Below are 16,670 nucleotides of genomic sequence, written 5' to 3' on the forward strand. Positions count from 1 at the left end.
AAGCACGAACGTCACTCACTCATACTAACGCACGCCGAAAATAATTTAACGTGGAGGGGCGCGTCTTTATGTTTAGATTTATAATAGGTTATGCATCTAGTCGCTTAAGATATTAGTGCGAAAAAGATATTGTCCTGAGTAGTCCTGTGACACTTTTGTCCCACAGTGGGCTGCGAGAGCTGCGTGAGGCATTTTTATCGGTAGCGCCCAATCGAGATGAGATTTTTATGTACGCTTGCGCGAAATAAATTAATGTAAACTAATATGTAATAAAAAGTAACTAATTATTACAAATATATGGACTGAACGTAATAATAATAATGCGGGTTCATTACTTATAAATTATTATTATATGGATGGTACATTTATATGTAGGTGCATTTATAGTATTAAAATGGCTTTTGTTAAAATTATTAGACAAGTATTTAAATTTAGTTAGGCAAGTATTAAAATGGATCTCGTTATAATCTAATTTCAACATCATATACACAGCAATAAGTGTCACCTGTTTCGTATTGTTGTTTTCAATAATATAGGGTAGGGTAGGGTAACAGTATAGGTTTCTAATAATTTTGTATGTATATCAAATATCAAGCTTTTAAGCTCTCATATATCTTTTAAGCTGTTTTGTAATACAGAAAAGTGAAGTTTTCGAAGTCCATCAGGGTTCATACGATTTAAGCTGGGTTAAATATGAGTTAGATCTAGGGCATGTGTTTTGTTATTTTAATTTTACTTATTTAGAAGGAGTTACCATTGAAGAGGCAAGTGAATTTCAGGAAGTATTTCTTTACCATATACCACTACTACTACTACTACTTCAGTAGCGTTTGATTTCAATTTCCAATCACCGGTTAAGATTCACGCTGTCTATCCCACTGGGCCACCTCAACTCTTTAGTTGTGTCATATCTATATAAAACGATTATCCTAGTGATATACAAGTTAAATATGAAGTTCATAGAGATTGTGATAAAATATCAAATAAATAAACGTCTTGTAACACGTTATTTCGAAATACACGAATCAGAAAATACAGAAGTCGAACTTTCGTTAGTGAATAAATAAAAAAAAAATAACGAATATTTATTACTAATGCGTGTTAATTTAAGTTACACTAAAATGAGAAACAAACACCTCAAACAAATCTTCACATTTATATTAATAGTGTTATACTTTTTTTTATATCAATGAAGAAGTAGGATTTGTTGTTGGGGTTTATTAAGCTGAACATTGGCGTTGAGGCTTCGATAACAGCCATAATCATTTAATTTGCCATTTAATCATTTAGTGAAATATATTTTATAGATGATAATATAATAAACCCTTTATTCATTGAAGAGTAATACTAAAAACGTATTATGGACATATGAAGGAAATGATCCTTACAAACTCTTCGCATCATTACCATAACATTACCATAGTGCTTAAATCAAATAATTACTGTAATGTACACTGGTACATTACAGCAATTATGAGAATGTAGTATACATTAGTAAACTTGTAATACATTTATTACAAGTATACACTTATTTCATTCGTTTTCTAAGTTAATGAGTGTATTGGTTTCATTTTCAGGGTTCTTATTGCGCTTCTCTGAAGAAATAACAAATGCATTTTTAGGATTGTCTTTGCTACGGAGAATTCTCGTTAAAAACTATCATTAGTTCTTCAAATGGAATATTTTGCGATATTGTTACTAATAGATTTACAAAGGAATCGTAACTTTACGTTTTTCCTGCAGATTTGATATTAATTTTATAATGAAAAATAAAAGAATATCAATAAACACTATATTCTAGTTTTAATTATGCTTCCTCATACATATAATATTTTTTATCTACGTATCTTAAGGATCATCCTTTCTACATTAAAGGTATTTGTGATGTTGCGTTGTTTGCTGATGGTACTGAAATGGTCATGAAACTTGACCGTTAAAAATATTAATTAAAACACAATGCGTTATTACTGATTTTGGATTGGATTGCAATGAAAAATAGTTTCAAATAGGTTCAAAGCAAAATTAAATTAATTTTGCTTAATATAACATTAAACAGTAGTGCAGTTTTTTTTATGATATAGGTAGGTGGGCGGCGGAATGGGCCACCTGATGTTAAGTACTCACCACCGCCCATAGATACAAACGCTGTAAGAAATATTAACCATTCTTTACATCACCAATGCGCCGACAACCTTAGCAGCTACGATGTTATGTCCCTTGGGCATGTAGTTACACAGGCTTAAATCGGAACACAATAATACTAACAATACTGCTGGGCGGTAAAATATATGATGAGTGGTTATCGACACAGACGGATCACAACACCCTACCACCAAGTAAATAGGAATGTGATGTTAATTTAAAAATCACTTTAGATTTTAAACTTCGGTGAGATCTTATTGACACTAACAGGAAGATTCAGCTTCTCAGCTAAAACTGTTGAAAAAGCTTGATTTTGATTTTTAATTAAAATATTTTGATTATTCATTGTATTATGCCCGACATATTACTTTGGCGTAACAATATAAATATTGAATCTGTTTTCATTTTACAAATAAGGTTTGTTCGGTCTATTTATATTGCTAGAGCTCGAGAGTATCTTTGGGATGTTCTTATCATAGTAGGAATACTAACAACTGTATCACCATATATTTACTACAATATTATGTATATTCTCAAAACATTATTATGATAGAAACAGTGATAATCGTTCTATAAACACGAGAAGTAAAGATAAGATTATAGTCAAGTTTCCGACTCCGCAAAGTCAAAACATCCTTCAGGAGTAAAGTAAATAGTAACCACTAAGTTTTTTACCAAAGCCAGTAGTAGCTTTAAACTTAATATAATCCTGTATACTGACGATTCAAAAAGTCTACAGCAGTAGTTCCCTCTTATTTTTCTCGTAGACCACCTATTGGCATGTGTCCGTAACCACAGTTTGAGAGAAACGCTAAAATATGAACTAAATTTAAATTTGTTTAATATTGGTGCTTTTAATTCTATCCTTAGTAACCCTACGAGTATTTCAGCAATTAAAATCTATGAATTTGTTAGTGATTCTCTCAAACTGATGACGATAAAAAAAGGTACCTTTGGCATCAAGTATTTATAGTGGTGATCAAGTTCATGTCTGAACAAGCATTAAGCATTGTCGGGCGGATAGCGCTTTGCAAGTCTGTACACGAAATTGTACGTAATATCGAATACGCAAGTTTGGACAAGTAATAGTCGCTTGCCTTATTAAAATATTATCTGCTTACTTTGGTACTTAAAACAATGTACGTAGGCCCTTCTAAAAATTATGCTTACATTTTTGCTCTTTACTATCAAAAGTAGATAAATTTTCGTGGACCCCCATTAACATCTTATGGACCCCCATTTTTTACTCACGCCTACGTAGACCCCCAGCAAGTCTCCCGTGGACCCCTGGGTGTCCACCTGGACCACTTTGGGAATCACTGGTCTACAGGAACAAAGTACATTTCTATTTTTTTTATGGATATTTAGCATTAGAATAATTTAAGTACTCGCTTTAAGCTGAGAACAAAATTTTTAGAAGTTTATGTTCGACTATATCGTTTGTTTATTTGGATCCAATCTTTCAAGATCCATACTAAAATTTTGCAAACACTTTTAGTGATAGTGCTGCTAATGCCCTAACGGTTAATTAGGAGAACTAGCTCGACTAACTAAAATGCTTGTTTAAGTTATTGTAAACATGTTGTAACAGTCTAATTAATGATAAATCGTGTACAATTAGAGTTCATTGGAAAATGTATGTTGCTCTATTTGAATTATAGCACTAATATTGTCAAGCAAGATCTTATTATCTTATTTATGTCACTTTAAAAATATTTAAACCTCAAAATGGCAGTGTTTAGTGTATAATACACAATGAACAAAAAAAAAATAATTAAAAGTATTAAAAATAAATAAAAGCTGAATTAAATAAGAGCTTCAAGTAAATAGGAACGTCAAATAATTAACAATATTTAATATAGTTTACAATATTTATTTTTCCAGTTTTTGTTACAAATATTTTTCTTCTACTTTTATTATAAAAATGTCAAACCAAAAAGTATTAATTACATTTATATAATTCTGTGATTGAATATAACTCAATAGCTAAAAGCTATACAATCTTTAATAATTATTTATAAATATTTTATATAAAATAATTATAATATAATTATAATAATACAATATATTAAAGTGACTTTATAAATAAACTTAGTTTTTTTCTTATTTTACGGTAAATAAATACTCTGAAGTCGATATCGAGCCATTTGGGCATCTCCTTGTGAGAAAAGGATGTCTTAGCCAGAATTGAATTATTTTATGTAATTTTTTTTTTAGTATTAATCCATTGTGATCAATAGATCGAGAAAACTCTCTAATGATTTGATTAGAATTGAATATAATTGGATTCTGTGACTTCTCCATACACTGCTATATTTTCGTGTCTAATTTAAACACCAATAACTATTTTGAAAAAAAAAAAAATCTTTTCCGTGATTAATTATTATATTTGTAAATTGATATATGAACATCAAAATTATTTTTATAAATCACAAGATCGCGATTGCAAATGTTTGTATATGCAATAACAAACGCTATATTTACATAAAATAGATATATTTAACCTGAATAAGTAGATAATAATAAAATTGGATGCGGAACATAATAATAATAATTTGTAAGTAACGAACCCGATCAATGGCACATTTATGCACTCGATGTAGTTAAAGCATTAAAATAACATTAGTAAAAAATAAACATAATCAGTGATGTGGCGAAATAAATGATCTCGTTATAATCTCATTTCAACATCATGCGCACAGCCCTAAGTGTCACCTGTTTGGTATTGTTGTTTTCAACAGGGACCATGTTAAATTTATTTGCAAAGGATTTCAATAATTTTGTAAGTAAGCACTCATATATATATTTTATAAAAACTGTTTCGTACACTTAACAAAACGTAAAAAATGTGTAAAGTTTCAGTTTTCGAAGTAAATATCTTATTTTTACTTTCAGGGTCCATACGATTTAAACTGGGCTAAATATGAGTTGTGTAGAGGACCTAGATCACATAATTCTACTTCAGTGTTCACAAATTTGACTGAGATAGGTGATAATCTGATTGCTTATTTTAATATTACTTATTTAGAAGAGACTAAAATTGAAGATGTGAGTATGTCATTAAGCGTCTATTGCTTTGCTAACTTAATATTAAATTATTATCCCAGTTGTATTATTATGTATAGTGACATATAATAGATATTTATTTGAGATTTTATAATTTAATAAGTTGTTACGACGGATTTCGAGCCGCACAAATTAGATGATTTTTTATAAAAAACGTGGAATATATGATAACGAAAATTTACATTTTTTATCCAATCCTTTGTCATCACTCCGTGTTTTTCCAGGTTACGCTAAAATGACAAGCTAGGAAAATCTACATATATTATTAGTCGCTTATGATTTTTATATTCAATGAAATAATAATAACAATTATTGTCTAGATATTGTGAACAGAATCATTGGCGTTTAAGCGATAATCATAATGTTAATCTTTAACAATTAAGCGAAATGTATTTTACAGATCAAAATAACGGTTTATTCGTTGAAGAGTAATACTAAAAGTGTACTATGGACGTATAAAGTAACAGATCCTTGCAAGCACTTTTCATTCGGTGGTGTCATTAAAGTTGTGTTTAAAACTCCTAACTGCGTTGTTAATAAGGTAAGTCGCACATTAAATAAATACTTAAATTTTTTTTTTTACATAATTTATTTTTATAGTTTCATAAGTATATCGGTTTCATTTTCAGGGCTCTTATTATGTTTATCTTAATTTGAAAGAAATTAGTGCCACTTTTTTGGGATCGTCTTTTTTCTATGGAGAATACCTGTTAAAGACTGTTATTACTTCTAAAAATGGAAATATTTTGTGCATGATTGTTATTGATAGATTTTCAAAGAAAACTTAAAGTTATCTAGAGGAATTATAAAAATTTTGTAATGAAAAATAAACGAATATGAAGCAACAATATACTATAGTTTTAATTATTTCGCTAAATATAATATTTTTATTCTAATTTTAAGACTAAAATAGCTTATATTTTAATTGGAAAACAATATTTTTACAAGTTTTTGTTTGACTATATCTTGTACTATTTACCTTTTGTGGTAAGTATTGAACTTAAATTTTGTAAAAATTGTTTGTGCTGGAGACAATATAATACTCGCACTTTATTTTATTTTATTCTTTTTATAACAGGTATAAATAAATACCAATTTGTTCAAAGTTTCCAATTAATTACCAATTTTTAGTTTTAAAATCTTTGAATACTCTCGAGTCTTAATATTGATTGTATTTATACTGATGTTATACAATGATAAGTTTTTTCTGGTTTATACTAAGTAAATAATTCGTGAAATATTAAAATTCTAATAGCTTATACATAAAGATACATACGTTGTGGTGTATATTAATTCTAACAATTACTGTTAATAGCACTCTATAAAATGATGCTGGAATAGAACCCTAATTGTGTCTACTTTTTTCCAAATAAACATTCTAGTTCGCATTTAGTAGAGGTGGGTACAATTTCAATGTCTGTTAGAAAATTAATAATATATTCTCACATTTAAACATTTTTTCATGTATTTGATATTAAGGTTGACGCATACACAGCCTTTGTATTTTTTATCAAAGTTAATTTCAGTTAAGGTTTTTAATCATTATTGCAATTTAAAATCAGGAGATTTGTTTATTAACGTATTATGTATTCATACTTTGGAGACAAGAACTAAGTATAACAAGTTTTATAGTCTTCGTACTAACGTCATTATTTGAATTGATTTATTTTCTACATTTAATAAGTCTTTTTTTATAAAATATGTATGTTTTCATTTACATTCGCAAATAATAAAATTTGATTAAAAGTAAAATGAAGTAGTTGTACAAAAATAGGATTCATTTATATAGATCACTTATTTCACAATGTGTCAAACTTCACTCGTTTCTATTTAGTTACATACGGATACGGATTCTTATCCTTTTCCCTAAGAATGCGATAAAAATGAATAAAAATAAATCAGTGCTATTCTGTAAGAATAGAAAATAAAAACTTTTTTGTGAAATGTTGAAAACGCCTTAGAATTGTTATACGTTATTTTGATGCGTATGCCTTTGAATGTTGGAATTGTAGTCAACGTTGCATATAATAACTTTCTAACATTTTACGAGCGTGGTCTGTTAAAGAGTTTCGAGTTTTACATAATAGATCTACTGATATTAATACTCATTAAAAACTAATAATCATTCAAATGTTTATATATTGAATTAATTAAGCCAATAAAATTGGAGACAGATTCTAGTTTCACATTGAGTAAGTTAACAAATTGTCACATTCTCGCAACCGAATCGAAACGTAATCGTAACTAACAGAATTAGTTGCGGTTCGGTCGAAGTTGGATCCGAATATAATATACATATATTCAGCCTGAGTGAGCTAAAACACAATGCGTTATTACTGAATTTGGATTGGATTGCAATGAAAAATAGTTTCAATAAGGTTAAAAGCAAAATTAAATTAATTTTGCTTAATATAACATTAAACAGTAGTGCAGTTTTTTTTATGATATAGGTAGGTGGGCGGCGGACTGGGCCACCTGATGGTAAGTACTCACCACCGCCCATAGACACAAACGCTGTAAGAAATATTAAATATTCTTTACATCACCAATGCGCCAACAACCTTAGCAGCTACGATGTTATGTCCATTGGGCATGTAGTTACACAGGCTTAAAGCGGAACACAACAATACTAATAATACTGTTGGGCGGTAAAATATATGATGAGTGGTTATCGACACAGACGGATCACAACACCCTACCACCAAGTAAATAGGAATGTGATGTTAATTTAAAAATCACTTTAGATTTTAAACTTCGGTGAGATCTTATTGACACTAACAGGAAGATTCAGCTTCTCAGCTAAAACTGTTGAAAAAGCTTGATTTTGATTATTCATTGTATTATGTCCGACATATTACTTTGGCGTAACAATATAAATATTGAATCTGTTTTCATTTTACAAATAAGGTTTGTTCGGTCTATTTATATTGCTAGAGCTCGAGAGTATCTTTGGGATGTTCTTATCATAGTAGGATTACTAACAACTGTATCACCATATATTTACTACAATATTATGTATATTCTCAAAACATTATTTTGATAGAAACAGTGATAATCGTTCTATAAACACGAGAAGTAAAGATAAGATTATAGTCAAGTTTCCGACTCCGCAAAGTCAAAACATCCTTCAGGAGTAAAGTAAATAGTAATCACTAAGTTTTTTACCAAAGCCAGTAGCTTTAAACTTAATATAATCCTGTATACTGACGATTCAAAAAGTCTACAGCAGTAGTTCTCTAACTTATTTTTCTCGTGGACCACCTATTGGCATGTGTCCGTAACCACAGTTTGAGATAAACACTAAAATATGAACTAAATTTAAATTTGTTTAATATTGGTGCTTTTAATTCTATCCTTAGTAACCCTACGAGTATTTCAGCAATTAAAATCTATGAATTTTTCTAGTGGTAGTGCCACACTGCATACCTTTGGGTTGCAGCCGAATGGGCCGGCACGCCCGGGGTAGTACCACTCTCTCACTCAAAATCGGCGTAAAGTGGTAGCTATGCTACCGCGTTTCGTCCGGTATGTGAGAGTCCCGGAGGCCCGATCCCCCTCCCCCCCAAAACATAATGGTTGTGCAGAATTTGGTTTCATTACCCCAGGAGGGTACCATCAGCGACTGCGGTGGAGAATCCCTCTCTGGGCATCCATGCTCAGGACGTACACCACCTGAGCAGGGATGCCCAGGCTGCCCTCCGAATTCTGGGGGGGGCAATTTTGCGCTCGCCACTGTTCGGGGCAAGCGGAGCAGGCATCATAAGGCAACCCCTACCACCCACACTGTGGACTTCTGCAACATAAGGGGACTCAACTCCAACTTGAACGCCGTTCACTTTCACCTTGAGACGGCGAAGCTGGCCTTGCTCTTTCTTACCGAGACCCAGATATCCTCTCCTGCCGATACGACATTTCTTTCTTACCCCGGGTACAAATTGGAACATTCCTTTGTACCACGAGCTGGGGTGTGTGTTTACGTCAGAGATGATATCTGCTCTCGACGCCTCGGCAGCCTTGAAGGTCAGGACCTATCGATTATCTGGCTCCGTGTAGACTGCGACGACCATCCGCGAATCTACGCGTGCCTTTATAGGTCCCATAGCGGTAATGCCGAAACCGACCGACTGGTTGAGCACGTCCAAGTGGCTACAGATTCCGTGCTGCAGCAGATCCCATCCGCAGAGATCGTAATTCTTGGCGATTTTAATGCCCACCATGCCGAATGGCTTGGATCACGCACTACCGATCATGCGGGTAGATCTGTTCTCGACTTCGCTTTAGCATACGATTTGACACAACTGGTCACCTCGCCAACGCGAATACCGGACGTGGAGGATCATATACCTTCCCTGTTGGATCTTCTGCTGACTTCCCATCCGGATGGCTACCAGGTTATCGTCGATCCCCCTCTGGGCTCGTCGGACCACTGTCTCGTCCGGAGTACAGTGCCGGTGGCGCGGTACTCACGACCTCGTTTCGTGGGCTGCCGCCGAGTGTGGCACTACAAGTCAGCAGATTGGGATGGAATGCGGTCCTTCTTTGCATCCTACCATTGGGGGCAGGTTTGTTTCTCGCCGGATGATCCGAGCGTTGTTGCTGACTCTGTCGCCGATGTGGTACTTCAGGGTATGGAACTGTTCATTCCGTATTCTGCGGTCCCCATCGGTGGCAAGTCCCAGCCCTGGTTTGGTCATTTCTGCAAAACGGCTTCACGCCGAAAATGGGAACGCTACCAAGACTGGGCTAACGCATCTGCGTCTCGTGATGTAAACACCAGCGCATTCAGAAAGGAATATAACTCTGCCTCTAGGTCCTTCAAAAACGTGATTGCTAAGGCGAAGACGGAGTACATTGGCAGAATTGGCGAGAGACTGGTGCGCCTCCCTTCAGGAACACGTGCGTTCTGGTCTCTTGCTAAGGCTGTCTTAGGGAATTTTTGTCAGCCCTCTTTTCCATCTTTGCACAGAGACGGTGAGTCATTGGCCCATACCGCGAAGGAGAAAGCTGATCTTTTAGGCTCTCTCTTCGCGGCGAACTCGACTCTAGATGACCGAGGAAATTCACCACCAACAATCCCGCGATGTGATACCACGATGCCGGAGGTTACATTCCGGCAAAGTGCAGTTCGTAAAGCACTTCTTTCCTTGGATATTCATAAGTCGAGTGGACCCGATGGCATCCCTCCAATCGTGCTACGGACTTGTGCTCCCGAGTTGGCACCGGTCTTAACGCGTCTTTTCCGGCAATCCTATGCATTCGGTGTCGTCCCGAACTCCTGGAAGACTGCTTTGGTGCATCCGATCCCTAAAAAGGGCAACCGCTCAGACCCGTCCAATTATAGGCCTATAGCCATCACCTCCTTGTTCTCCAAGGTAATGGAGTCCATTATTAACTGCCAGCTCCTGCGGTACCTAGAGGAGTACCAGCTGATTAGCGATCGCCTGTACGGTTTCTGTTGGGGTCGCTCAGCCGGTGATCTTCTAGTTTACCTGACTCATAAATGGGCGGAAGCAGTTGAGAGCAAGGGGGAGGCATTAGCAGCCAGTCTGGACATAGCGAAGGCCTTCGATCGCGTGTGGCACAAAGCGCTTCTTTCGAAGCTTCCTTCCTATGGGCTTCCCGGGAAATTATGCAACTGGATTACCAGTTTTTTGGCAGATCGGAGCATCAAGGTCGTTGTCGACGGTGCATGCTCCGACTTAAAATTCGTCAATGCTGGTGTTCCACAAGGCTGCGTTCTTTCACCCACTCTGTTTCTTCTGCATATCAATGACATGTTGCAAATCAGTAACATTCACTGCTATGCAGACGACAGCACCGTAGACACCTCATACACCGGCCGTGTTAATATTTCTCGGGAAAACGTCGAAGAAAACCGGAACAAACTTGTGTCTGAAATCGAGTCTTCGTTAAACAAAGTCTCGAACTGGGGTCGGCTAAACCTAGTCCATTTCAACCCCAAAAAGACGCAAGTTTGCGCGTTAACTGCTAAAAAAACACCATTTGTCGTATCTCCACGATTCGAGAACATTCCGTTAGCCGCCACAGCTAGTATCGGAATACTTGGCGTCGATGTTTCGAGCCTCGTTCAGTTCCGCGGTCAATTGGAAGGCAAAGCCAAATTGGCATCAAAAAAGCTCGGTGTGCTCAGCAAGGCAAGACAGTATTTCACGTCGGCTCATCGTCTAAGACTATACAAGGCGCAAATTCGGCCTCACATGGAACACTGCTCTCACCTCTGGGCGGGTGCTCCCCAGTACCAGCTCCTTCAATTTGACCATATCCAACGTAGAGCGGCTCGAATTATCGACGATCAAGCCCTCTCCGATCTGCTTGATCCTTTGGCTTTGCGTAGAGATGTTGGATCGCTCTGCATCTTCTACGGAATTTATCACGGGGAATGTTCCGAGGAATTGTTCGGATTAATCCCGGCTGCTGAATTTCACCTTCGGACATCTCGTCAAAATTCCAAATATCACCCGCACCACCTAGATGTCCGAAAATCCACAACAGCGCGATTTTTAAGACACTTTCTGCCTCGCACAACCACTCTGTGGAACCAGCTTTCGCCGGCGGTTTTTCCGAACCGATACGACTTAGGAACGTTCAAGAAAAGAGCGTACTCTTTCCTGAAAGGCCGGCAACGCACCTGCAAGCCCCCCGGTGTTGCAGATGTCCATGGGCGGTGGTAGTCACTTTCCATCAGGTGAGCCTCCTGCTCGTTTGCCACCTCTAACATAAAAAAAAAAAAATTTGTTAGTGATTCTCTCAAACTGATGACGAAAAAAAAGGTACCTTTGGCATCAAGTATTTATAGTGGTGATCAAGTTCATGTCTGAACAAGCATTAAGCATTGTCGGGCGGATAGCGTTTTGCAAGTCTGTACACGAAATTGTACGTAATATCGAATACGCAAGTTTGGACAAGTAACAGTCGCTTGCCTTATTAAAATATTATCTGCTTAGTTTGGTACTTAAAACAATGTAGGTAGGCCCTTATAGAAACCATGCTTACATTTTTGCTCTTTAATATCAAAAGTAGATAAATTTTCGTGGACCCCCATTAACATCTTATGGACCCCCATTTTTTACTCACGCCTACGTAGACCCCCAGCAAGTCTCCCGTGGACCCCTGGGTGTCCACCTGGACCACTTTGGGAATCACTGGTCTACAGGAACAAAGTACATTTCTATTTTTTTTATGGATATTTAGCATTAGAATAATTTAAGTACTCGCTTTAAGCTGAGAACAAAATTTTTAGAAGTTTATGTTCGACTATATCGTTTGTTTATTTGGATCCAATCTTTGAAGATCCATACTAAAATTTTGCAAACACTTTTAGTGATAGTGCTGCTAATGCCCTAACGGTTAATTAGGAGAACTAGCTCGACTAACTAAAATGCTTGTTTAAGTTATTGTAAACATGTTGTAACAGTCTAATTAATGATAAATCGTGTACAATTAGAGTTCATTGGAAAATGTATGTTGCTCTATTTGAATTATAGCACTAATATTGTCAAGCAAGATCTTATTATCTTATTTATGTCACTTTAAAAATATTTAAACCTCAAAATGGCAGTGTTTAGTGTATAATACACAATGAACAAAAAAAAAATAATTAAAAGTATTAAAAATAAATAAAAGCTGAATTAAATAAGAGCTTCAAGTAAATAGGAACGTCAAATAATTAACAATATTTAATATAGTTTACAATATTTATTTTTCCAGTTTTTGTTACAAATATTTTTCTTCTACTTTTATTATAAAAATGTCAAACCAAAAAGTATTAATTACATTTATATAATTCTGTGATTGAATATAACTCAATAGCTAAAAGCTATACAATCTTTAATAATTATTTATAAATATTTTATATAAAATAATTATAATATAATTATAATAATACAATATATTAAAGTGACTTTATAAATAAACTTAGTTTTTTTCTTATTTTACGGTAAATAAATACTCTGAAGTCGATATCGAGCCATTTGGGCATCTCCTTGTGAGAAAAGGATGTCTTAGCCAGAATTGAATTATTTTATGTAATTTTTTTTTTAGTATTAATCCATTGTGATCAATAGATCGAGAAAACTCTCTAATGATTTGATTAGAATTGAATTTAATTGGATTCTGCGACTTCTCCATACACTGCTATATTTTCGTGTCTAATTTAAACACCAATAAATATTTTGAAAAAAAAAACATCTTTTCCGTGATTAATTATTATATTTGTAAATTGATATATGAACATCAAAATTATTTTTATAAATCACAAGATCGCGATTGCAAATTTTGTATATGCAATAACAAACGCTATATTTACATAAAATAGATATATTTAACCTGAATAAGTAGATAATAATAAAATTGGATGCGGAACATAATAATAATAATTTGTAAGTAACGAACCCGATCAATGGCACATTTATGCACTCGATGTAGTTAAAGCATTAAAATAACATTAGTAAAAAATAAACATAATCAGTGATGTGGCGAAATAAATGATCTCGTTATAATCTCATTTCAACATCATGCGCACAGCCCTAAGTGTCACCTGTTTGGTATTGTTGTTTTCAACAGGGACCATGTTAAATTTATTTGCAAAGGATTTCAATAATTTTGTAAGTAAGCACTCATATATATATTTTATAAAAACTGTTTCGTACACTTAACAAAACGTAAAAAATGTGTAAAGTTTCAGTTTTCGAAGTAAATATCTTATTTTTACTTTCAGGGTCCATACGATTTAAACTGGGCTAAATATGAGTTGTGTAGAGGACCTAGATCACATAATTCTACTTCAGTGTTCACAAATTTGACTGAGATAGGTGATAATCTGATTGCTTATTTTAATATTACTTATTTAGAAGAGACTAAAATTGAAGATGTGAGTATGTCATTAAGCGTCTATTGCTTTGCTAACTTAATATTAAATTATTATCCCAGTTGTATTATTATGTATAGTGACATATAATAGATATTTATTTGAGATTTTATAATTTAATAAGTTGTTACGACGGATTTCGAGCCGCACAAATTAGATGATTTTTTATAAAAAACGTGGAATATATGATAACGAAAATTTACATTTTTTATCCAATCCTTTGTCATCACTCCGTGTTTTTCCAGGTTACGCTAAAATGACAAGCTAGGAAAATCTACATATATTATTAGTCGCTTATGATTTTTATATTCAATGAAATAATAATAACAATTATTGTCTAGATATTGTGAACAGAATCATTGGCGTTTAAGCGATAATCATAATGTTAATCTTTAACAATTAAGCGAAATGTATTTTACAGATCAAAATAACGGTTTATTCGTTGAAGAGTAATACTAAAAGTGTACTATGGACGTATAAAGTAACAGATCCTTGCAAGCACTTTTCATTCGGTGGTGTCATTAAAGTTGTGTTTAAAACTCCTAACTGCGTTGTTAATAAGGTAAGTCGCACATTAAATAAATACTTAAATTTTTTTTTTTACATAATTTATTTTTATAGTTTCATAAGTATATCGGTTTCATTTTCAGGGCTCTTATTATGTTTATCTTAATTTGAAAGAAATTAGTGCCACTTTTTTGGGATCGTCTTTTTTCTATGGAGAATACCTGTTAAAGACTGTTATTACTTCTAAAAATGGAAATATTTTGTGCATGATTGTTATTGATAGATTTTCAAAGAAAACTTAAAGTTATCTAGAGGAATTATAAAAATTTTGTAATGAAAAATAAACGAATATGAAGCAACAATATACTATAGTTTTAATTATTTCGCTAAATATAATATTTTTATTCTAATTTTAAGACTAAAATAGCTTATATTTTAATTGGAAAACAATATTTTTACAAGTTTTTGTTTGACTATATCTTGTACTATTTACCTTTTGTGGTAAGTATTGAACTTAAATTTTGTAAAAATTGTTTGTGCTGGAGACAATATAATACTCGCACTTTATTTTATTTTATTCTTTTTATAACAGGTATAAATAAATACCAATTTGTTCAAAGTTTCCAATTAATTACCAATTTTTAGTTTTAAAATCTTTGAATACTCTCGAGTCTTAATATTGATTGTATTTATACTGATGTTATACAATGATAAGTTTTTTCTGGTTTATACTAAGTAAATAATTCGTGAAATATTAAAATTCTAATAGCTTATACATAAAGATACATACGTTGTGGTGTATATTAATTCTAACAATTACTGTTAATAGCACTCTATAAAATGATGCTGGAATAGAACCCTAATTGTGTCTACTTTTTTCCAAATAAACATTCTAGTTCGCATTTAGTAGAGGTGGGTACAATTTCAATGTCTGTTAGAAAATTAATAATATATTCTCACATTTAAACATTTTTTCATGTATTTGATATTAAGGTTGACGCATACACAGCCTTTGTATTTTTTATCAAAGTTAATTTCAGTTAAGGTTTTTAATCATTATTGCAATTTAAAATCAGGAGATTTGTTTATTAACGTATTATGTATTCATACTTTGGAGACAAGAACTAAGTATAACAAGTTTTATAGTCTTCGTACTAACGTCATTATTTGAATTGATTTATTTTCTACATTTAATAAGTCTTTTTTTATAAAATATGTATGTTTTCATTTACATTCGCAAATAATAAAATTTGATTAAAAGTAAAATGAAGTAGTTGTACAAAAATAGGATTCATTTATATAGATCACTTATTTCACAATGTGTCAAACTTCACTCGTTTCTATTTAGTTACATACGGATACGGATTCTTATCCTTTTCCCTAAGAATGCGATAAAAATGAATAAAAATAAATCAGTGCTATTCTGTAAGAATAGAAAATAAAAACTTTTTTGTGAAATGTTGAAAACGCCTTAGAATTGTTATACGTTATTTTGATGCGTATGCCTTTGAATGTTGGAATTGTAGTCAACGTTGCATATAATAACTTTCTAACATTTTACGAGCGTGGTCTGTTAAAGAGTTTCGAGTTTTACATAATAGATCTACTGATATTAATACTCATTAAAAACTAATAATCATTCAAATGTTTATATATTGAATTAATTAAGCCAATAAAATTGGAGACAGATTCTAGTTTCACATTGAGTAAGTTAACAAATTGTCACATTCTCGCAACCGAATCGAAACGTAATCGTAACTAACAGAATTAGTTGCGGTTCGGTCGAAGTTGGATCCGAATATAATATACATATATTCAGCCTGAGTGAGCTAAAACACAATGCGTTATTACTGAATTTGGATTGGATTGCAATGAAAAATAGTTTCAATAAGGTTAAAAGCAAAATTAAATTAATTTTGCTTAATATAACATTAAACAGTAGTGCAGTTTTTTTTATGATATAGGTAGGTGGGCGGCGGACTGGGCCACCTGATGGTAAGTACTCACCACCGCCCATAGACACAAACGCTGTAAGAAATATTAAATATTCTTTACATCACCAATGCGC

At 33.3% G+C, this 16,670-nt stretch overlaps 1 protein-coding gene across 1 annotated transcript; it reads left to right on the forward strand.

Annotated features, from left to right (window-relative positions):
• The first annotated feature begins 4,888 nt into the window (after positions 1-4,888).
• On the forward strand, positions 4,889-6,269 carry LOC113398298 (uncharacterized). Its single transcript, XM_064216008.1, has 4 exons — positions 4,889-4,924; positions 5,038-5,190; positions 5,609-5,749; positions 5,838-6,269. Exons 1-4 carry the CDS (start codon positions 4,889-4,891, stop codon positions 5,994-5,996), a joined length of 489 nt encoding a protein of 162 aa, XP_064072078.1. The 3' UTR covers positions 5,997-6,269.
• Positions 6,270-16,670: the final 10,401 nt, after the last annotated feature.

The sequence above is a fragment of the Vanessa tameamea genome, chromosome 10 (genome assembly GCF_037043105.1).
Source record: "Vanessa tameamea isolate UH-Manoa-2023 chromosome 10, ilVanTame1 primary haplotype, whole genome shotgun sequence".
NCBI lineage: Eukaryota > Metazoa > Arthropoda > Insecta > Lepidoptera > Nymphalidae > Vanessa > Vanessa tameamea.